This window comes from Trachemys scripta, chromosome 2, assembly GCF_013100865.1.
Source record: "Trachemys scripta elegans isolate TJP31775 chromosome 2, CAS_Tse_1.0, whole genome shotgun sequence".
Taxonomy (NCBI): Eukaryota; Metazoa; Chordata; order Testudines; family Emydidae; genus Trachemys; species Trachemys scripta.
Genome location: NC_048299.1, coordinates 267147139 through 267170921, shown reverse-complemented (window position 1 = coordinate 267170921; position 23783 = coordinate 267147139). Strand labels below are relative to the sequence as shown.

General features: G+C 45.5%; 1 protein-coding gene across 1 annotated transcript in view; it reads right to left on the bottom strand.

The window, feature by feature from the left end:
* TG (thyroglobulin) overlaps window positions 1-5549 on the bottom strand; it is a gene marked incomplete at its 3' end in the record, with an annotated part of 79297 nt that extends 73748 nt beyond the window's left edge. Inside the window, 2 exon segments of the mRNA XM_034759590.1 lie at window positions 644-750; window positions 5257-5549. Coding sequence (XP_034615481.1) covers window positions 644-750; window positions 5257-5549 — 400 coding nt within the window.
* Between the last annotated feature and the right edge of the window lie 18234 nt (window positions 5550-23783).

The following is a 23783-nucleotide window of genomic DNA, read 5'->3' as shown; positions in this document are numbered from 1 at the left end:
ATAGACCCTGCACCCCCGGCTGGGCGCTTCCCCTCCCGGGCTCCAGCTGCGCTGGGGAAGCGCCGGCCGGGGGCGCAGGGTCTGGGGGCTGCCCGGCAAACCGTGAAGCCGGTAGTGCTCGGGCAGCCCTTTCCCCCTGGCTGGGAGTGGGAGGGAGGAGGGGGCGGAGTTAGGGTGGGGAAGGGGCAGAGTTGGGGCAGGGCTGGGGGTGGGGAAATGGGCGGGGCCAGGGCCCGTGGAGGGTCCTCTTTTTTTATTTGTTAGACATGGTAACCCTAGTGTTGGTGGCTTTCTGATATGCAACCAGCCCAGTAGGAACTGGACTATTGACAGAAGGGACTCAACAACTATGGGAAAATAACTTTTGATCACGGCTAAACTGGGCTGGCCAATGCAACAATGATGCTTTGGTCAGACACTCTTAATGAGAAAATGTAGCTAGTAATCACCATCCTTAAGTGATCTTGCCACACATACGTATCTGGTACAATCAGTTGCTGCTTGCTCACAGATGACTCCAGCTTAGCCCTTAGCTTTCTCACTGAAATGAAGCTGTGCTCCTGGTGTTTGTTCATCATCTACCCTTCTCTGAGGAATTCTGAGTCTTGTTGCTAAGACATACCAGATTTTGGAAGGTACTTACCAGTCTCTGCTAATTCCCGCCCCAGACTGTCAGCGCAGTAACAGTACCCAGAGACCTCTGGGAACATGCTTCTGAAGGAGCTAAATGTTTGGAATGCATCTGGAAACCTAAAAGGAAAAGCAACAAGTTATGAAGTGGAAAGTTTGTGGTGACCCTTTGACAATAACAAAGAAATCATATTCTTTTCCAAACTCCCACTCCAGGGATCACAGAACAAGGGCATTATGGCACTTCTGGGGCTAGTTATGTCAACCCTACTCCACTGTGATCCAAATTTTAGTGTTTCCTTTTATTAACAAGGCCTTAGACTATGGAGCAATGTGTCCTGGCTCCCCACAGATCAGGATTAGTCCAAGATTTGCCTTGCTCACTATATACTACAAGAGTTTATACATGTGTTTCCTCAACAAATGAGCCTAAGCACCATCGTCCTGGATAACAGAACCCAACGAGCAAAGGGCAATGAGGTCATTTCTTGGTTCGATTTCAGGCCATTTTTAGTCTTGTTATTAGCACCTAATGTACTAAAATGATGAAGGCGGCAGAAATGTTGACAGATAATTTTGGATCCTGGTCCAACCTTTGAAAGCGCAGCAAAAATGGTAAAATATGTGTCAGTGAGGCTAACGTAATTACGAATACCCTCTCATTAGCAGCTTTCCACAAAGTCACACAAGATGGCAGAAAGCCTAAACAAAGAGGTTGTTTTCCCCCCCCCACATCTGCTTTCAACACTGAATTAAGCATGGAACAGCAGATAAAACCTAACACTAATCTGTTACATTATGAAAACATGCGTCAATGGATTAAAAGGAAAGGTTTTTTAAACATATTACAAGTGAGACTGACTCTTACTTCTGGAGATCAAAGGAGCTCTGGATTCTTTTAACATATTCTAGTAGTGACAATAGCCAGATTCCAGCAAAGGAATGATTTAAGAAGGAAACTTAATATGGTCAGAGTTGAAAAAAAACCACCATAATCCGTGTGATCTTAGCTGACAGATATACCAGGGCTTCTTTAAGCAATTAGAAGATACAATATCCTAGGTTCAGGCAGTATGGCAAATGAAACAGTTTCCCCATGTTTTAATACAATCAGATTAGCATTATACATCCATGCTCATATTCCTAAATGTGATTTAGGCACACACCTCCCAGCTGTGTGCAGTTTGTGGTGAAATCCATCAAAGGGCTGTGAAATTCACTACCAAAGAAGTAAACAGAATCAAAGAATCTAGTCAGGCTTTTCAACAATGATGGATGCTTTAATAAGCAGAAATAATGTATTATACCCCTTAGATACCATGGTGATTCATGCTGTATAAAAACCTGAGACTGGGTGGGTGGAGGGGTAGATACATACTGGACTGGACCCTGGGATACTGGTCAGGGATGTTGCACAAAGGAGTTTGAAGCTCCTCTTTGCTCTCCCTGGTCCTACTGCAGCTGTATACAGGGCTGGTCCCCCATGCAGTAGCTTGTGGATACTACAGTAGCCTTGGGGCTGCTCTGACTAATGCCAGGCTGAAACATTCCCAAGAGACCAAAAATGCAGCCAAGTATCACTCTGGCACAGGGCTGTCTTGGCCACGCTTCCAGAAGTGAAATGGGAGGAGGGATGTAAGAGCCCCTACGTCAGCTTCACACCACAGATGATCACTCATACTCTGGAACAATCCTCCATGGGCTGGTTAAATCATCTTTGGGGCCCCTTTACACTGGTGCTGCTGCCACACCCCAAAAGAGAATCTGTCCACTAACAATAAAGTTGACATGATAAAAGAAGAGCAATCAAATGTCATGCTCCAGGACATAGATGGATTGTTATTGGGGTAAGGAAGAAATTCAGTAACAAATTATTAAGGCCAGAAGGGACCTGTATGCTCATCTTGTCTGGCCTCCTGCACGTCACAGGCCAGAGAATCCTGTCCCCCATATACAGATTGGCACAAGTGACTTGGTGCATTGCTGGTGCTTTCAGGCTCTTCTTAAGCATCAAGCATTGGTCATTTTGAGAAGAAAGGTCACCACACTTGTTAAACCAATGGTGTGCTCTTGTTTGGCACATCCTTTGTTCTTAGGAGAGTAGTGTGACTAAATGCAATGGGAGTCTTCTAGTCAATTCAGGTTCTTATACCGTGCCTATCACCATGGCATCTGAACATGTACGACTTTCAGACAGGCTGTTGGGTAAATACATTTCTGCACATTTTTTTTTTAATAATTCAATTTAAAAATATACTACACACCAAATTATGCCATGTGTAATGTGTGGCTAGACACATGGTCATATCCTGGTATTGGTCATTTCTGTTCTGAGTTCAGAATATGACTAAATAAAATGAAAAAAGTACAAATCAGGCCCACATAAGAATGCAACTAGTACTGCATGTGCCTAGCTTTGAAAATCCACCCCTTACATTCTCTGTTCCTTTTTTAACCATTGTCCCTACTGTTTGCTTGTCCTTGTCCAGCAGTGGATAATGACAAAATGGCCAAGATCTTAACTCTCATACCCAGTCACAAAAATGGCTGAAGCAGATGTGTGAACTGCGGCCATGTTCGTGTTTCTGTCCTATGTGTTCTGAGATGGGAGCAGGTGTAAAGAAAATGGAAAAGGAAAGGGGAGAAACATGGATTTGTTGGCATCATCAGGCTTACATTGTTATTCATTTTTCAGTGATTCTAAGGAAGCCCCCTTTTATCATCAGACTGTGCAGCTCCAATTGCATCCACTGTTTACTGACCACACCCAGTGTCAAGAAAGGTGGCTGAGTTGTGTTCTGTACATTAACAACCAAATAACACAGAGAGGCAGAATATTCATGGAGCTATGACAATTTACAGCAGCTGAAAGATCTGCCCCAGAATCTTTACTGCGGAGGAAATGATGTGGGAAGCAGAAAGAAAACAGTGTGGCTTCTCAGCTCCCAAACTCCTACCTTTCTATCTCCGGATTTTGTTCGGCTGCTTTTTGTGTGACCTTGGGCAAGTCATGTAGCCTCTCTCTGCCTTAGTTCCCCATCTGCACAATGGAGACAATAGCCCTGCCCTATATCACTGGGGTGTTGTGAGGATAAATACATTAAAGATTGTGAGGTGCTCAGATGTTGCGGTAACGGGGTCTACGTAAGTTCCTTAGAGAGAAAGGTAGAAAGCTGGAAGTAAAAACAATCTTGCTTAGATTTATACGGTGATATGGAAGCTACTCAAACCCAGTCCTGAAGCCATTTTCCAGGCAAAACTCCCAATGGGAACAGCAAAATGTCATTTTAAAGCATCACTTTCTTCACTCTAGTTGCCTTTTTGGTTGTCCATACCCACCAGCCAACTAGTGAAACAGACACATTATCTTTCACTTGCCAAAATAGCCTCCTCTGACACATTGACAAATTTGCACCAGGCACTTGGCCTCAGGGCCGCCCGGGGGGGGGCAAGTGGGGCAATTTGCCCCAGGCCCCGGGCCCCACAGGGGCCCCCCACGAGAATATAGTATTCTATAGTATTGCAACTTTTTTTTATGGAAGGGGCCCCCAAAATTCTTTGCCCCGGGCCCCCTGAATCCTCTGGGCAGCCCTGCTTGACCTGCCTTTGTAGTACTTTTATTTTTGCTAAAATTAAAGACCAAAACTCAGAACAACAAGATTCACATTTAAATTAGACTCTCTCACCACTGGAATAGGCTTCAGCCAGAAGACAGGCATTATGTTTACTTTTCTGCCCTCTAGTGGAAAGAGACAAGCAATGAGGCTGAAGTCAGGACCATTTAGCCACATTAGAGAGAGGCAGGCAAAACGGTTTCACAGAAAAATTGGACTCAGCCTCAACAGCAGCTGTGCAAAAGGAGAGCTGTCCCTAATCAGGTCCCCTTTTCCAATCCCCATCCCTCCATGGCAAACCTTACTACTTCCCTCCCTCTTCCTGCACCTCAACAGGACTAGTGTTTCCTGTCCCATCTGTGTGTTTTAATGTTTTAAAGTCCCCCAATGGCCTGCTCCAGCCATGGAAGAGCCCTGGTCTCTCTCTATACTCCTCTTTTCAGCCTCTGTTCATCTCCCACTGGCTGACTTGCTGCAATGTCCTTTCACGCACCCTCACCACTATGGGTGCAAGAGCCTCTGCTCTGCCACCCCTGAGAGATGAAACAGCCTCCTTGTATGTTTCCGCCTCACTGACTCTGCATCTGTGTCCAGGTCTCCAGTGGGAACATCTTTCATCTCTTACCTGTCTCTCTCCCGCTGCTCCTACCTAGCTCATTCATTGCGTTAATTCATGCTGTATGGTGAGGGCTGCCTTGGATGACAGACACTGTACAAAAGACAATCATACTGAGATAGCTGAGAATGCGTAAGGATACTCTGGTTCCATTGCCTGGGGGTTTGATGAGCTGACTCTGGTTTTTAAAGCACAAACTGCTACTGAGTAAACTAACATAAGTCTATTCGCTTTTAGGAAATAGACGACCCATCAAGCTCTTTATCTGATCCAACCGGCAGAGGGAGACAAAGACTCACTGGGGTTAGTGTGGGCTACAGCCGGAATGTGCAAGGATGTAATGACTCACAGAGGTCTGCAGAATTGCCACTCAATTGCAGAAATGTCTGCTCCTACCTGTTATAACTGTGAACAAGATCAAAGACCATCATGTCCGTCATGTTGACAAATTTGCACTGGACAGGCAAAAATTCTCCATCTGCTGAGCACTGTGGTGGGCTCCTTTCCCCAACTCCATGCAGAATGCGACGGTCTCGGATCTCACAGCTCCCCGGACCTGATGGAAAACAAGTATCCACTGTCATGAATTCACCCTCCCACAAGTGCTTGACAGCAACCCACACAGATTCATAGATTCCAAGGCCAGAGCCACGATCAGGCAGTCTGCCCTCCTCTACAACACAGGCCATAGAAGTCCCCAAAATAATTCCTGAAGCAGATCTTTCAGAAAAACATCCAATCTTGATATAAAAATGGTTCGTGATGGAGATTACACTATGACTCTGGTAAATTGCTCCAATGGTTAATTACTCTCACTATTAAAAATTGAAGCCTTATTTCCAACCTGAACTTGTCTAGCTTCAACTTCCAGACACTGGATTATGTTATACCTTTCTCTGCTAGGTTAAAGAGCCCATTATTAAATATTTGTTTCCCAGGCAGGTACCTACAGACTGTAAATCAAGTCCCCCCTTCACCTTCTCTTTGTTAAGCAAAATAGATTGGGCTTCTTCAGGGTACGTCTATACTTACCTCCAGGTTTGGCGGTAAGCAATCGATCTTCTGGGATCGATTTATTGTGTCTTGTCTAGACGCGATAAATCGATCCCGGAAGTGCTCGCCGTTGACACCGGTACTCCTGCTTCGCAAGAGGAGTACGCACAGTCAATGGGGGAGCCTGCTTGCCGTGTGTGGACCCGCGGTAAGTACCTTGTATTTCAAACTAAGATACTTCGACTTCAGCTACGTTATTCACGTAGCTGAAGTTGCGTATCTTAGTTCGAACTGGAGGGTTAGTGTGGACCAGCCCTCAGTCTGCCATTATAAGGCAGGTTTTCTAATCCTTTCTAATCGTGAACTGTGGACACCTGAACTGGACTCAGCATTCCAGCAGTGGTTGCACCAGTGCCCAATACAGAGGTAAAATAACCTCCGACTTGAGATTCCCCTGTTTATGCCGCCAAGTATCACATTAGCACTTTTGGCCATGGTGTAGCACCTGGGAACTCATGTTCAGCTAATTAGCTAATCAGCCCATCCCATCCCATCCTCTTTTTCAGAGTCATTGCTTTCCAAGATAGACTTCCCCATCCTGCAAGTATGGCCTATGTTCTTTGTTCCCAGATGCATACATTCACATTGAGAAATATTAAAAGGCATATTGTTTGCTTCAGCCTGTAGTAGGAATAGAGCCTGAGACATAAGCCCTTGTAACAGAGGCCTGGTGTGAGGCCTGAGGCCTGGGCTAAAGTAGTGGCCAAGCTTCGCTGATATAAAGCAAAGTTAAGTTGTGAGCAAGAGGCAGGCCCTGCTCACAGAATCTGGCAAGAACAGGGCTGCTATTGCAGAAATATACATTCCTAAGTAGTGCTAGGCACTCACGTAAACACATTCCAGAAGGGTGGTACCTCAATACCAAACACATTCACCAACGATAACAGGAACACGCTGACCCATCCTAAAGATAAAGTCAGGATGACAGCATGATGGATAGAGATATTTTGATTGAGCCAATAAGTATAAGGCAATAGGTGGCACCCAGATGCATCAGAGGGTGGTACCCAGATATGTCAGAGGGGCAATATGTAACTTGTTCATATCGGTATATAAAGAGGTATCTCAGAGGGAGTGTTTTTGGCCAGTCTAGTGGGGGAATGAAAGTCCCACCATTCACTGAGCTGTGTCCATTGTCATGGGCATACATGTGCTAGTGTAACTGTAGACATTGATCCAGGGAGCGAGGACCATGCTTTGTCGAGAATAAACCTGGCTGGGTGCCTTCATACCTTAACAGATCTTCTGGTCATTGGGCGGTTCACTCGAGGTCTGCCATGCCAGCTGTCTGCGCAAGGCTGGGGGCAGCACACAGAGAGAACGCACACACATGCAGCCAAACACCTGACAACACAGCCCACTTTGCTGAGCGAACCACATCACTCTGTATCAGTGACCTGATACATTATTTACCACTCTTCCAAATTTTATGTCATCTGCAAACTTTATCAGAGATGATTTTTTGTTTTCTTGCAGGTCACCGATGAAAATGTTAAATAGTGAAGGCCCAAAAACAGATTTCTGTGGGACCCCACTAGAAACACACCTGAGCAATGATGATTCTCCATTTACAATTACATTTTCAGACTTATCAGTCAGACAGATTTTAATCCATTTAATGTGTACCATGTTAATTTTATTTGTTCTAGTTTTTTAATCAAAATATCATGTGGTATGAAGACAAATGTCTTACAGAAGTCTAAGTATATTACATCAACACTAGTACCTTTATCAACCAAACTTGTAATCTCATAAAAAAGATACCAAGTTAATTTGACATGATCTATTTTCCATAAATCCTGTTAATTTGCATTAATTATATTACCCTCTTTTAATTCTTTATTAATCAAGTCCTGTATCAGCTGCTCCATTATCTTGCCCGGGACCAATGTCAGGCTGACAGGCCTATAATTACCCACATCATTCCATTTACCCCTTTGAAATATTGGCATAACGTTAGCTTTCTTTCAGTCTTCGGGAACCTCCCCTGTGCTCCCAGGCTTATTGAAAATCAGCATTAAAATCGAGCAAGCTCCTTATCCAGCTCTTTTAAAACTCTTGGATGCAAGTTATCTGGACATGCTACCATCATTCCATGATTTGGGAAAGACAACTCTGAAATTTCCTGGCAGCCAAGCTCATCACACGCAAGCTTTTTATTTCCCTTCCTCCAAACATGAAATCAAATCTACATTTTGTTGAACTTTTTACTTACATCGCGTTGGCTTCCCCGTCTGCCTTGTGCCATAAATCTCCATCCCTTCAGAGTCCACACACCAGCACTGGCCCGGCCCCACATCACACTGCACTGGGTCAAACTCCCCCGAATTCAAGCACTGGGGGACGTAGGAGATGGCGCTGCTGTTGACGTAATGACTTACCAAGATCTGCTGTTTTTGGAGCTGGCAAAAGGATAAACCTACAATACCAAAGAGGCATCGTTAGTGGAAAGTGATTGCTGGGCACAAAACCATTTATTTTGCTAGAGGACATCTGAGTTTTCTCTGGGCCACATCGAGACCATGAATTTGTTCTGTCGCTCAGTCAGGTTTGCCAAGGAGAGTGATCAAATATTGCAAGAGAGCCCGGTATAAGTTTCAGATTAAACTCACCATTTTGGGGGACCAGGGAAGGATTTATGGTTTTAGTTACCCAAGAGAAACCCAGCAATTCTACCTGACATCAGCTGAAATCAGGCAAAACCTGCTGGCTTCAGGTGAGCTCTACTTCATGTTTTCAAGGCCAGATTATCAGACTGAGTTGAGGTCAGACTAGATGATCGCAGTGATCTCTTCTGGCCTTTGAATCTATCATTCACCAGCCAATTTAAATGAGAATCGACCTGTTCATCATATCAGTGACCTTACTTCACGTTACACCAGCTGATGGTCTGAGCCTCAAAATCCAAACTTAGGGGGTGTGAAGCCATGTGAAGAGAAATTGTACCAGAAGGTTGGGAGTGACTAAAGCCAGAACAAAGCTCTATCATGTCAATTTCCTGCTCTTTCCCATAAGATCCTGGGGAGGGGCACATTTTCCTCCCACATGCCATTAAAGCCATAGCCACTCAGTTCCTATTAAAGACAATAAGTGTTTTGTAGTAAATTCCTCCCAGGTCCTTGCACCCAACCTGACTACTTGGGTGTGGCACTGGAAGGCAGATTTAGCCCTTAGAATGTAAATGAGTAATTGTTCCTATTAAAACAAGTAATTGATCATGGAAGTGCAAAGGAAACAGTGGGAAATCCCACATGGACTTGAATTTGCATATGCTATTGCCACATGCTACTTGTATTTTTTTTGTATGTGAAATTTTGGCACCTGCTTTTGAAAATTTATGCCCCATTTAGAACCAAACTCTGAGGGATGGGGGCTCAAGGCCCCTGTTTTACCCTTCCCCCCTTCTCCCCCCCCCCACCCACTCTCTCCTTGTGCCCTTGCACAGGGACAGGCCACCATTGATTACACGGGGATAAATTGGGGAGGAGGGATAGCTCAGTGGTTTGAGCATTGGCCTGCTAAACCCAGGGTTGTGAGTTCAATCCTTGAGGGGGCCACTTGGGGATCTGGGGCAAAATCAGTACTTGGTCCTGCTAGTGAAGGCAGGGGGCTGGACTCAATGACCTTTCAAGGTCCCTTCCAGTTCTAGGAGATGGGATATCTCCATTTATTTCTAACTCACACAAGAAGGGATTGCTCAGGTAAGTAAAGTTTGCATGATGAGGTCCTGAGTAACTTAAAGAGCTTCCACTGAGGAAGATCGATAAATCACCAGGAGCCTGCTGTTGCTCTCTTTGACGTCAGTGGCCAAAGTCCACTTGATTTCAACAGTTGTCACACTGGGATGTAAATAGCTTTTTACCACCCACCCATGAAAAAAAGTGATGACCTCTGACTTACAGGCTATTGGAATTCCAGTCTGTTTAGTGCCTGGTACCTCAATACCATTGGCATCTACACACCAGCAGGAGAGGCCATTCGTATTGCACTGCACAGTCCTGGGGAGAAGACACACGTCATCATTTTCTATTGGCAACAGAATTGTCCATCAAAATGAAATATACCTGTCAGCAATGGGGCGGTCACAGGACAAAGAACAATGTGACAACACAGCAGTGGCATCAGGAAGAACTGTATTCTAGAGATGGCTTCTAGGCTATTCAGAGCTAACTTATGGGATCTCTTTGGAAGTCTCATAGGGCCCCTCCAGTCTTCATTCAGTTCAGTGCCCAGCCCATAGTATGATGGGTGCCTAGCTGTGCAACCTCTTATCAGATCTACAATATGTTCATGTAGAGACAGGCCTGAACAGCCCCAAATAGTGGGAAAACTCAGATTCATTTTTTAAAATAATGCATTAATTTTTAATTATAGGCTTATCTATCACTCTAGTGTCTAAGCACCACAAACACATTAATGAGCTTATCCTAGCAGCGCCTCATGAGGTGAGGTCGGAGAGTGTTGTTATCCTATTTGGGGGAATAGGGAACTGAAAGACAGCAAGATTAAGGCCCAGATCTCCAAAGGTATTTAGGCGCCGACTCCCATTGATTTTCAAGGGAGTTAAGTGCCTAAATACATCTGAGGATCTGGGCCTATGTGATTTGTCCACCGAAAGTTGGTAGCAGAACTCTGACTGCTAGTCCTGCACGTTAACCACAAGACTATCCTTCCTTTCCGGATCCAGATCTGCGCAGGTCAGTCTCTTCTCTAACTCAAATCTAGGCCAGTCTGGCAATTTGAGAGTCCCAATCCAGTTGCTGGTCCCCCTGCCCTTTGCTGCAAGGAAGACGTAAACTGTGCCAGCCCTATACCTGGTGCAGACTACTTCCCCCCTCCTCGCTCCGGCTCAGCTACGCAGGCTAACACGTTGGGGGTGGCAAAGCTTTGGCTCCAACCCCTCCCTGCCGCATTTGTAGGAGAGAAAGTAGCAACCTGATGGAGGATGCTCTCCCCTGTGGGTTGGAACCCACCAGGTATGTTGTGTAAAGGACAATCTGGCCCACCACATTTAAAACAGTCCCGTTCTTTTTTATTAATAGTAGGGACCCCATAGATAATTCCAAACTAGAGAACTCATTCAACAGAGTCTGAAGCTGGAGCACAGTCCTCCTTATCCACTACGTTGGGGTCCAATCCCGCTCGGCCACAGAGCTCCCTTTTCCCTCAGTGGTACAGGATTGGGTCCACAGGTGGCTGTCCTATCTTACCGGAACTGGCCATCTTCCAAGCACTGAGGGACGTAGACTTCTCGTTCCAAAAAGGCCTTTTCCCTCTGGAGCTCACAGGGGCGGAGAGGCTGGAACTCAGCCTGGTACTCTGCATGCAACAAACAGGGAAGGAGATCACTGAGATTTCTCTACCATCCTGTTAGATCCTGAGCCTGGCTCAGCATTGTCTCCGGCAGTATAGTCTGTGCTGTCGTTTTGGGTCTAGTTTTAAACACCACAATGGGGTTTCCCCTTCTTTGGTGACATTATTCCACAGTCTAACAGACCTCACAGTCAAGAGATTGCAGGGCCGCCGGGGCGGGGGGGGAGGGGCGTGAGGGGGGCAATTTGCCCCAGGCCCCACAGGGGCCCCCACGAGAATATAGTATTCTATAGTATTGCAACTTTTTTTATGGAAGGGGCCCCCGAAATTGCTTTTCCCCAGGCCCCCTGAATCCTCTGGGCAGCCCTGGGAGATTGTACCAGGTATTGGGTATTCCCAACTCCTAATGATCAAAAATCATGAGCTAGTCTCCTCCCCCTCCCCCACCCCCACCCGCAAAAATCATGAGATTAGCTTAAAACCATGAATTTTAAGAAATAATCCATTGGGGGTTGTGTTTGCCTGATGGCTGCCCTCTTGGCCAACAGAGGAAGGGATTGAACCAGGGGTCACCAGAAATAAAAATCATGGGCTGCTACAGTTTAACCTAAAGAACCAGCCTCTAGGACTTGCGGCAGTATCAACTCAGATCTTCTGTGCATTAGCACAGAGGGGGGCAGGTAATAGACACTCACCAGTGGGTTATATTTATTTGCCTTCCGGGGTCATGGTTTTGAGCTTCTCTCTGTAACCATGAGGGCTAGAAACTTTTTTTTTTTTAGTAATGCGAGTTGAGAGTCTGGTGTATTCACATTAATGCACCAGATATCACGAGTCTCATCGTAAAATGGAATAATGGTTAATCAATACGAATAACCAGGGTGCCTAAATTTGAGGGCATCCTCCAGGATCCTTTGTATTTCCCCGCTGCCCCATTCTTTTCACCCACGCATCTGTGTTGGCCAGTCAGTCCCTCCAGTAGCTTCTTTTGGAATCATCAGCCCATGTCACACCTCCCTGAGACAGGCGCACGCTGACTTCACAGAATCGGGGCTTTTGCTGGCCCCATGAGCATGGGCCGTAGCTTGGAATCCAAACTCAAATCCCTGGCAGCGCAATGACCACAGAGTCATTGGCACATCTCTTTTATAAAATCAGTCTTGTTTCATGGTGTATTACCCAGCATAATGGGGCCCTGATAGAATTCTGAGCCTGTAGGTGCTGCCATAATATAAATAATCAATAATAGTGAAGTATCAGTGCCAAGTTCTCAGGCAGAGGCAAACGCAGCATGGCTCCAGCCTGAGACACATAAGGGACAAGAATGAGTAAAGATAAACTTACCAAATATATTGGCTGACGCTGTGCTAATAAAGCAGAAAAGGGTGCTGAGAAGTAGGGGGTCCATCTTTCAATGCAGGAGATATGACCCCTCCTTATGCTGAGGGATCAAGACCCTGAATGCTCTGCACTAGCTTCTGCCAGACTTTTATAGCAGCCATTGTTTGAACAGATTCACTTATGAGCTGGTAGACTGGGCACTAAGTAGGGTGACTGACGCAGGTTATATTTCTAAGAAAATCATGAGGGCCTCATTCACCTGGAATGTCCCCGTGGATTTCTTCATCAGTCAGCTCTAATCTCCTCTCCAGGGAGCACTTGTACACCTAGTCACCCGAAAGGAGAACGAGCAGAACAAACTGCCAACATACAATGGAGGATACTGGAGGGCTTAATTGAACCAACGTGCAAATTAATTAAAGCACAAAGGACCTAGACTAGGGGTCTCAAACACGCGGCCCGCGGAGTTCTTCCCTGCGGCCTGCCCAGCTCCCCGTGCCCCCCCCTCCCCCAGTTACTTCCGGTCAAAGCCAAACTCCCCTCACCCCCCCACCCCCTCCCCGAGTTATTTTATGTGGCAGCTAAGCTCCCTGCTCCCCAATGTTTGGGGCCAGGTCTCTCCCCCGGCCCTGCCTGCCGCCCCCACGCACCTCCCCCGGCCTCACCTCTGCACCCCCTCCTAACCCCAAACTCCATCCCAGAGCCTGCACCCCCACCCCCTGCCCCAGCCCAGAGCCTTCACCCAGCACCCAAACTCCATCCCAGGGCCTGCACCCCAGACCCCCACCCAAACTCCATCCCAGGGCCTTAGGCAGGTGGGGGTGGAGTTTGGGGGGGCAGGTTCTGGGCACCACCAAAATTTCTACAAACCTGCCGCCCCTGGAAGAGGCCGAGCAGTGGTGGAGTGGTGGTGCAGCCCAGTGCAGTGGGGGGGGGGGGACTTTAACAGAAGTAAATCTAACTAAGTGCATGTTTTGTCCTTTGAGTGAGGTGCATTACTGAGTGTATATATTTTATTAAAACCGCTTGGAAATGACTTGTAGGAGCAGCAGTGATCTGTATGATGCTTAGCACTTTCCAGGGGGGGAGGGAGGAGCACGCTCGGGGGAGGGGGAAAAAAGACAGGGCAGGGGCGGACCTCATGGAAGGGGTGGAGTGGGGGTGGAGCCAGGGCCAGCGAGGGGGGGTGTCAGTGATGCGGCCCTTGGGCCAATGCACCAGTACTCATGTGGCCCTTGTGTTCATTTGAGTTTGAGACCCCTGACCTAGACTTTGCCAAGTGGGAGTTTAGACTGTCATCTGCCATATATTGTGTGCACCTGAACTAAATCATATAGGTTGTGGCTAACTCAGATGTATGGCCGGTGCTAAGCACGTTGCTGGCAGGCAATAAGTGATAAATGTTGCAGCACAGCAAGGGATAATATTTTTCATCCCAGCTGGAAAACGTTTGGCTCCAGACCAGATGCAGTTTAGTCTCTTTTCAGGAGTATACCTGTGTGTGTCTTCACAAAATGGTTCAGCGTCAGTACAGTACAGATCTGCATCTGAAAGACAACCACAGACACACAACCAACACACACTGTCTGCTGTGTTACTGAATTTACATAACTAAAGCTAAACCACCCTTTGTCTGCCTTGTTTAGTCAGAACGTGAGCTCTCTGCCGCAGGGACTGTTCTTACTATGTGACTGTACGGCGCCTAGCATCAGGGGGTCCAGTGGGAGTCGGGGCCTGCAGGCACTATTGCAATACAAACACCACAGAATCAGGTTACCTGGCTTCTATTCCTTCCAGTACAACATGGTTGCGGTGTGACCTTGGGCAAGTCACTTAGCAAAACTGAGGCAACAGAGAAGTTATCTATAAAATAGTAATAATAATACTTAGCTACTTCACAGTGGTGGTGTGAGGCCTCTCTTATTAATACCTGTGAAATATTATGAGATCCTGGCATTGAAATCCCCCTAATGTGTAAATCATCATTAAAATCAAAGGACTTGCCTGCGTAATGCTTACTTCCATTGGCAAGCTTTTGCTTAAGTAATTCCATTGGGACTTGTGTGAGCAGCGCTGACTTATGAGAAGAAAGGTGGCACAGCTGGGCTCACAATCAATATCAGGAGGAGAGGAATTAGGTGGCACAGGCAAGGAGGCAATGAGGTGTTTTCAGATGAGATTTGAAAAGAGATGGAGACAAAGAAGATGAGGCAGCAAAAGAGGCATGGAAAGAGATGCAGAGGAGAAGGCTCTTGCACTAGCAGAGGTGAAGATTGTGTGTAAAGCAATTAAGAGGAGACCAGGGCTAACCGATGAAGGAATAAGGAGGGGAGGAGAAAGGCAAGGCTGTGGAGGGTTTAAAAAGCAAGAAATGTAGTTTTGAAAGGGACTCTGAAATGAATCAAGACCCAGTGGACAAGTGTAAGGCAGGGTGGGAGGGGTTGTACTTATGAGAACGAAGAGCAGGTTGGTGAAGACATTTCCTGGACTGCGGGTGAACTACCTCAGGAGGTGACTTCGTACAGCTTGTGGATTTTGGTGGCTTCAATGAATTTTATCCAAAGAAAGTGGTTTTGTTATTACCTTCTGTGCCCAAGACCCAGGACATGAGGGCCAAGACCTGCTGTGGCTTCTGCAATGCAGAAGAAAGCTTCTATTGTCTGTACAGTAGAAACCGCAGCAGGTCCTGGCTCTTGGGAGCAGAAAGCTATGTAAAAGCTGACCACAGCACATATCTAGCTGAACCAGCCAGATCATTTGCCCAAACTGCTCACTTTTTGAGATGTATTTGATTTACAAATGGAGCCATTTGGGTAAATATTACAGGATCACTGATACCGCTATTACTTTTAGTTCCTCAAAACATCCCCTGGACCATCCCAGTTCAGCCACGAGTGAAACAAAAACCCTTTCAGGGATACCTGACTTGTTGAGCTCTGGCACTCAGCACCACTTGAGCAGAGCTAGATCTGCGTCAAAGCCCAGACATGAATCTTGGTACAGGCACATTCAATGGGATGCGGCAGCTTGTTGGGGCAGGCGAAAGTAGTTTACAGAGCAATTTGCGCAATCCACATTCTTCAAACATGGTTAAAAGTACTTGAAGTCTATGGCCAGCCTGAAATTCAAAACAAATGAACCCCAGCCAATAACATGATAAAAATAGAAAGAGGATGGACTGGTCTATATTGTCATCACCTCAGCATTCTCTCCACTGAAGATGGAAGTACCCCTTAATTTAGTGTAGAAATGACTGGGGGCAGGGGACGGAGAAGGGGGTCTGTTCACTGTTTAGTAGGCCATATTGGCAGACTTCATTCCACGCAGTAATGATTTAGAGGCCATTAAACTACCCCTGGAAACAGTTTCTTAGACTTCCAGTAATGATTTGCAATGACTAAATAAATATAGCCACTCAAACTCTAGACTATGAGCTTTGTTGGGCAATCTCTATTAGGGTTGGGGAAGAAAGGGAATGGAAGGTGCATCGATAAGATGACTTACTAAAACCATGAAAACTTTACGGATAAACGACCTGATTTTCAGTGCAGCCTCAAGTCTCCACTTGTGCATGCACAATTCTCCACACACTTTCTCAGCAGCAACATGTCTGTGCAGTTGTGATGGGGTTTGCATGCACAAGGCTCCATTGGATAAAAGGTTTCTGTGCATGAAAAATGTTATCACCAGTGCCCAGCTGTACACTAGCAGTGTACAAAATGAGGCCTCAATCTGATTACATGAGCCAAACAAAATGGGAGACTCCAATGTGGCTCAGGGAGAACTTTTGGGTTTGCAGTGCCAAACAGCCAACATTGTCAAGTGATGCATACACAGTGGCTGTTTTTTAAAAACGCCATTGCTTTTCCAAGTCTATGCAACCAAAGAGATTTATAACTGAGGGAACAGTCCTCGCCCCCTTCTGACAAGTCCAGGGAAAGTAAAATCGTAGACTGATGTTACTGAGTACCAGCTTTAAAGCTCACAAAAAAGAGGAGTGGAAAGATGCATATTATAGCATTGGCCATACTGTAACAGGCAGTGGGGAGACTTGTTTCTGAGCATGAATCACTTTCCCCAGTCTCTTCTGGTCAGGTTTTGTTTCACGTTGATTTTTGTTTCCGGCTGTGTTTTTTTTTTAAATTAAGATTTCCGATTAATCAAGTTATACAAATTACAGATGATTTGTCACTATATTTCTAAACAGCCTCACTAGCCAATGCAATGTTGTGACATTTTGTTACTCAAGCGAAAGTTGGACATGTTCTGAACATCCAAGGAGCAGAGATGAAGGGGTGAGAATTTCCAGAGTGTAATTTAGCACTCAGGTAAGAAGCGGGGATTTGTAGAGGGGTCTTGTGTTAATTTTTCACACAATAATTTCCCATCGCGTGCCTAACAGTTCATGAAAAAAAGCAGTCTGCTTCATTGTCTCAGCAATATAGATGGTCAGAGTCACAGAGTTTAAGGCTAGGAGGGACCACCAGATCATCTAGTCTGAGCTTCTGTATATCACAGGCCACCAGCATCACCCACCACCCACACGCCAAACCCAACAACCAGAATTAGACCAAAGTACAGTAAAACCTTTAGCGACTATCTCTGAAGAGACTAACAGACGTATTGGAGCATAAGCTTTCGTGTATGTCTGTTAGTCTATAAGGTGCCACAGGACTCTGTCGCTTTTTACAGATCCAGACTAACACGGCTACCCCTCTGATACCTCTGAAGAGAGACCTCTTGTCACGAGTGACTACTTGCAGAGGCCACAGAACATTTTCCCCTATAATTTAACTGTGAAGAAACTGTGCAGAGAGACGACCTGTCATCTGTGACCAGTGACCACATTTTCTTACTCCCATCAATAAAAAAAACCTATTAAAGGAATGGATCTTCCTCACTTCTGCGCCACTGCTGGCGGCGGTACTGCCTTCAGAGCTGGGCGGCTAGTCAGCAGCTACTGCTCTCCATCCGCCCAGCTGTGAAGGGAGTGATGGCTGCTGCCTAGGTGCCCAGCTCTCAAGGCAGAGCTGCTGTCAGGCGAGCGCAAAAGTAAGGGTGGCATGGCATTGTATTGCCACCTTTACTTCTGTCTGCTGTCTGTCTGTCTGTGGTGCTGCCTTCAGAGCTGGGAGCCTGGCCAGCAACTGCCAGTCCCCAAGCCACACAGCTCTGAAGGCAGCGCAGAAGTAAGGATGGCAACACCACGTCCCCTCTACAATAGGCTTGCTATCCCCTTTTGGGTCAGGACCCCCAGTTTGAGAAATGCTCCGTACTTTTGTATACTGTACGGTACTACTGTATTAATAAATCCAAGAGATTTTAAATACAGTACAGTACTGTATTGCATAAATGTAATGTTAATTTAAAAGGCAATTAAAGTTAAACATGAAACATTGGAAACCATTTTCAGAGTGGTAGCCATGTTAGTCTATATCAGCAAAAACAACGAGGAGCACTTGTGGCACCTTAGGGACTAACAAATTTATTTGGGCATAAGCTTTCGTGGGCTACAGCCCACAACTATTTCACATTTGGGGACAATCTATTCCTTTCAAGACAACGGCACTGCTATGGGTACCCACATGGCCCCACAGTATGCCAACATTTTTAAGGCTGACTTAGAACAACACTTCCTCAGCTCTTGTCCCTAACGCCCCTACTCTACTTACACTACATTGATGACATCATCATCTGGACCCATGGAAAAGAAGCCCTTAAGGAATTCCACCAGGATTTCAACAATTTCCATCCCACCATCAACCTCAGCCTGGACCAGTCCACACAAGAGATCTACTTTCTGGACACTACTGTGCAAATAAGTGATGGTCACATAAACATCACCCTATATCGGAAACCTACTGACCGCTATACTTATCTACATGCCTCCAGCTTTCACCTAGACCACATCACACAATCCATTATCTACAGGCAAGCTCTAAAATACAACCGCATTTGCTCCAATCTTTCAGACAGAGACAAACACCTACAGGATTTCTATCAAGCATTCTTAAAACTACAATACCCACCTGCTGAAGTGAAGAAACAGATTGACAGAGCCAGAAGAGAACCCAAAAGTCACCTACTACAGGACAGGCCCAACAAAGAAAGTAACAGAACGCCACTAGCTGTCACCTTCAGCCCCCAACAAAAACCTCTCCAGCGCATATCAAGGATCTACAACCTATTCTGAAGGACAATCCCTCATTCTCACAGATCTTGGGAGACAGACCAATCCTTGCTTACAGACAGCCCCCCAACCTGAAGCAAAATATTCACCAGCAACTACAAACCACACAACAAAAACACTAACCCAGGAACCTATCCTTTCAACAAATCCCATTGCCAACTCTGTCCACATATCTATTCAAGGGACATCATCATAGGACTTAATCACATCAGCAACACATCAGAGGCTCGTTCACCGGCACCGGCACATCTACCAATGTGATATATGTCATCATGTGCCAGCAATGCCCCTCTACCATGTGCATTGGCCAAACCAGACAGTCTCTATGCAAAAGAATAAATGGACACAAATCAGACGTCAAGAATTATAACATTCAAAAACTAGTCAAAGAACACTTCAACCTCACTGGACACTCAATTACAGACTTGAAAGTGGCAATTCTTGAACAACAAAAACTTCAAAAGCAGACTCCAATGAGAAACTGCAGAACTGGAATTAATTTGCAAACTGGACACCATCAAATTAGGCCTGAATAAAGACTGGGAGTGGATGGGTCATTACACAAACTAAAAACTATTTCCCCATGCTAATTTTCCCCCCTACTGTTACTCACACCTTCTTTTCAACTGTTTGAAATGGGCCACCCTGATTACCACTACAAAAGTGATTTTTCCTCCTGCTAATAATATCCCACTTTAATTGAATTGTCTCATTAGAATTGGTAAGGCAACCCCCATCTTTTCATGTACTCTGTGTGTGTATATATCTATATCTATATATTTCATTCCTATTGTATTTTCCACTCCATGCATCCGATGAAGTGGGTTTTAGCCCACAAAAGCTTATGCCCAAATAAATTTGTTAGTCTCTAAGGTGCCACAAGTACTCCGCGTTGTTTTTATTGGAAACAATAGTAGCCTCTCTCTACATTGTAAAAGTGCCCATTTTACAGCAAACCTTTGAAGAGAGACCACCTCTTACAAGAGACCACTTTGCTAACTCCCATGAGTGGTTGCTCTTGGTAGGTTTTACTGTACTACAATCCTCAGGAGATTAAATCTTGTGTGCCAAAGGCAGAGAATAGGAGGGACCAAGATGCACCAATGTGCGAGGCTCTTACAATAGCAGGGAATTTAGCAAAGCTTTTGATATGCTCTCTCCCACAGTATTCTTTCCAGCAAGTTAAAGAAGCATGGATTGGATGAACGGACTGTGAGGTGGCTAGAAAGCTGGCTAGAAAGTCTGGCTCAATGGGTAGTGATCAAAGGTTTGATGTCTAGTTGGCAGCCAGTATCAAGTGAAGTGCCCCGTGGATCAGTCCTGGGGCTGGTTTTGTTCAGCATCATCATTAATGATCTGGATGATGGGATGGATTGCACCTTCAGCAAGTTCATTGATGACATTTAGCTGGGGGGAGAGGTAAATACGCTGGAGGGTAGGGATAGGGTACAGAGTGACCTAGACAAATTGGAGGATTGGGCCAAAAGAAATCTGATAAGGTTCAACAAGGACAAGTGCAGAGTCCTGCATGTAGGATAGAAGAATCCCATGCACCACTACAGGCTGGGAACCAACTGGCTAAGCAGCAGTTCTGCAGAAAAGGACCTGGGGATTACAGTGAATGAGAAGCTGGATATGAGTCAGCAGTGTGCCCTTGTTGCCAAGAAGGCTAACAGCATATTGGGTTGCATAAGTAGGAACATTGCCAGCAGATCGAGGGAAGTGATTATTCCCCTCTCTTCGGCACTGGTGAGGCCACATCTGGAGTATTGTATCCACTTTTGGGCCCCCCACAGAAAGGATGTGGACAAATTGGAGAGTTCAGCGGAGGGCAATAACAGTGATTAGAAGGCTGGGGCAAATGACTTATGAGAAGAGGCTGAGGGAACTGGACTTATTTAGTCTGTAGAAAAGAAGAGTGAGGTGGGATTTGATAGCAGCCTATCCCCCCTATAGTGAGGGGGATTCCAAAGAGGATGGAGCTCAGCTGATCTCAGTGGTGGCAGATAACAGAACAAGGAGCAATGGTCTCAAGTTGCAGTGAGGGAGGTCTAGGTTGGATATTAGGAAAAACTATTTCACTAGGAGGGTGGTGAAGCACTGGAATGCATTACCTAGGGAGGTGGTGGAATCTCCTTCCTTAGAGGTTTTTAAGGCCCGGCTTGACAAAGCCCTGGCTGGGATGATTTAGTTGGGGATTGGTCCTGCTTTGAGCAGGGGGTTGCACTAGAAACCTCCTGAGATCTCTTCCAGCCCTAATCTTCTATGATTCTATGAACAGAGATATACCCAGATGATCCTAGCAACTGACCCCGCATACCATGCTAGAGGAAAAGTGAAAAAACTCCCAAAGGTCCCTCCCAATCTGATCTTCCTGACACCACATATGGCAATCAGTTAGAACCTGAGCATGTGAGCATGAACCAGACAGCCAAGCATCTCCAGCCATGACCCTCTCTGATGCTTCAAAGGAGAGAGATAGGTATAATGACTTTCCTCTCATGTATTATTTTAGTGACCTTGTGCAGTTTTTCAGATTGCCATTGTATGCCTCTTTTAGCTAATACAAAAGCTAAATGTATAGAACTGTGTGTATTTACCCCTAGGTATGTCTGAAAAGGTGAAGGAAGTAGAATCCACTGGAGTTTCAACCCAAATGGGAGCGTATTAAGGAGACAGTCCAGACATAATGAAGCAGATGCACCTCCATTCATTTCAATAATGGTGCAGCTGCTTACAGTAGGGTCTGAATTTGGCCCCGCCCCACTATCTTTCAGATTTGAAAGGACACTTCATTTGAAGGTACCCTCCCATTTTATATCTCTGACAAATTCGGTTGAAAGGAGACAAGTATAGAAAGGTTAAGTAGACGTGTTGCAAAGTGCTGTAACAGTAATCAATGTCTTGTCTCTCTGAATGTAATCAATGAATTATGTGTACACAAAACTAGTTGACAGGCTTTATACAATTAAGTCACAGTTCCCTAATGCTCCAGAGTATATAAAGCATAGATCAGTTTGTTGAAACTGTTAGTTCACCAAAAGGGAGCCCAGGCACTTAACCAATCTCAATAGGCCTTTATTGTGAGTATATTAGAATGCAATCAACATTATTGCTATTATAAAACAAACCATAAAAGAAAATACCTTGCTTCTCTCATGGAAGATTAAGGAGCTCAGTGCTGCCTCTCTCAGACCTTTCAGTGACAATGCATTGAGAGGCACTAACTGAATGGAGACGGTTGTGAGCAAGTCTAAAAAAGACTGAGTAGGTGTTTAATCACTTAATTTGTATTAGACTAGATTTTAGTTAATCAACCAATCCCTAGAAAACTGTGCTAACCCGTCTACTGTTAATAGCATCCCAAATGCACATACACTCTGTCTTGATTATATAGCATGTTTTGGAAGTTTATTATATTCATGTTTTCTGCACGATTTCATTTTCTCTATGTACATTTCACATTTTTCCAGTAGTTATGAGTTGCCCAGGCTGGTGCAGAACGTCTGCCAGACAAACACTCTTTTCTTTATTCTAGTGTATTTTCACCATTGTCAAGTGCTCCATACCTATTCTCCAAGGGTACGTCTATACTTACCGCCGGGTGCGGTGGTAAGCAATCGATTTTTTGGGATTGATTTATCGCGTCTTGTCTAGACGCGTTAAATCGATCCCGGAAGTGCTCGCCGTCTACGCCGGTACTCCTGCTCCGCGAGAGGAGTACGCGGAGTTGACGGGGGAGCCTGCCTGCCGCATGTTGACCCGCGGTAAGTTCTAACTAAGATACTTTGACTTCAGCTACGTGAATAACGCTGAAGTTGCGTATCTTAGTTCGAAGTGGGGGGTTAGTGTGGACCAGCCCCTAGTATAACAAATACACACAGTGTATATAACGCTTATTGCTAAAGACACCACCCCCATCCCCAGTGCTTGGGACACCACATAGCATAACAAAACCATTTTTAAATATACATGAAAGCATTGTAACAAAAATCACCCTTGTTAAAGTGATCAACTAAACCCATTACATGGTGACTCAACACAAAAAAAAAAGGTAAAATAAAACACAGGCGCAATGGTCATCCCCAAAATAAAAAAAACAACCTCTTGACTTTAACAAATGCTCTCTAAAAGGAGGGAACATCCTGAAAGATTTCACAAGGCGTAAAGTGGGGGTGGGGTAGAAAAGAGGTTCCATGTTTGGGACTTGCCCCAGCAAAGGTACATTGTGGTATGAGGGTAGGATCACTACAGGCAAGTGTGTGAGAACTTATATACCCATCAGGACCTGCAATAAAGTTAAGGCTGCCCAGCATTTCCAATTATAAAGACCTATTTTCAGCTGCTTCTAACTGCAAACTTTAACCATCCAGGCTGAAATTCTCCATGCCAGGGGTTGGTCTGCCTCAGGCTGAGATTTTTTTAAACCTTTCATCAAAATAGTTGTTTCTGAGATCAAAGTTACATTAAATATTTTCTCATGTTAAAAAATCCTTATAGTAGTTTAGTTGAGAAGCTCTAGAGCAGTGGTGGGCAACCTGCGGCCCGGCTGCTGCTTCCCGCAGCGCCCATTGGCTGGGAACAGCAAACCGCGGCCACCAGGAGCTGCGGGTGGCTGTGCCTGTGGACAGTCTATGTAAACAAACTGTCTCGCAGCCTGCCAGTGGATTACCCTGATGGGCCGCAGGTTGCCCACCACTGCTCTAGAGCTTCTATGCCTTGGAGCAAGGGCTAGGAATTTGGCAAGGGAGGGGTGTCAGAAAGATGTTTATTGCAGTGAAAATCCATCCAAATTTGGCCAAATTACAAGCCTCTGAAAGTCACCCTGTGCGTGTGCTCAGCAGAGGTTTATTAGAGACCTACCCAACATTAATCTCAGAAGATTCTGTTTACACTGTGCATATTCCACCTTTCCAAGCTCACTGAGCATGCTCCAGCCCAAGGGTGCATGTGCGGAGCAGAACTTTCCCTACAATTGCCTCCTGCCTCCCCTCCAGGCACCAGAACAAAACATGGAAACCTTCTC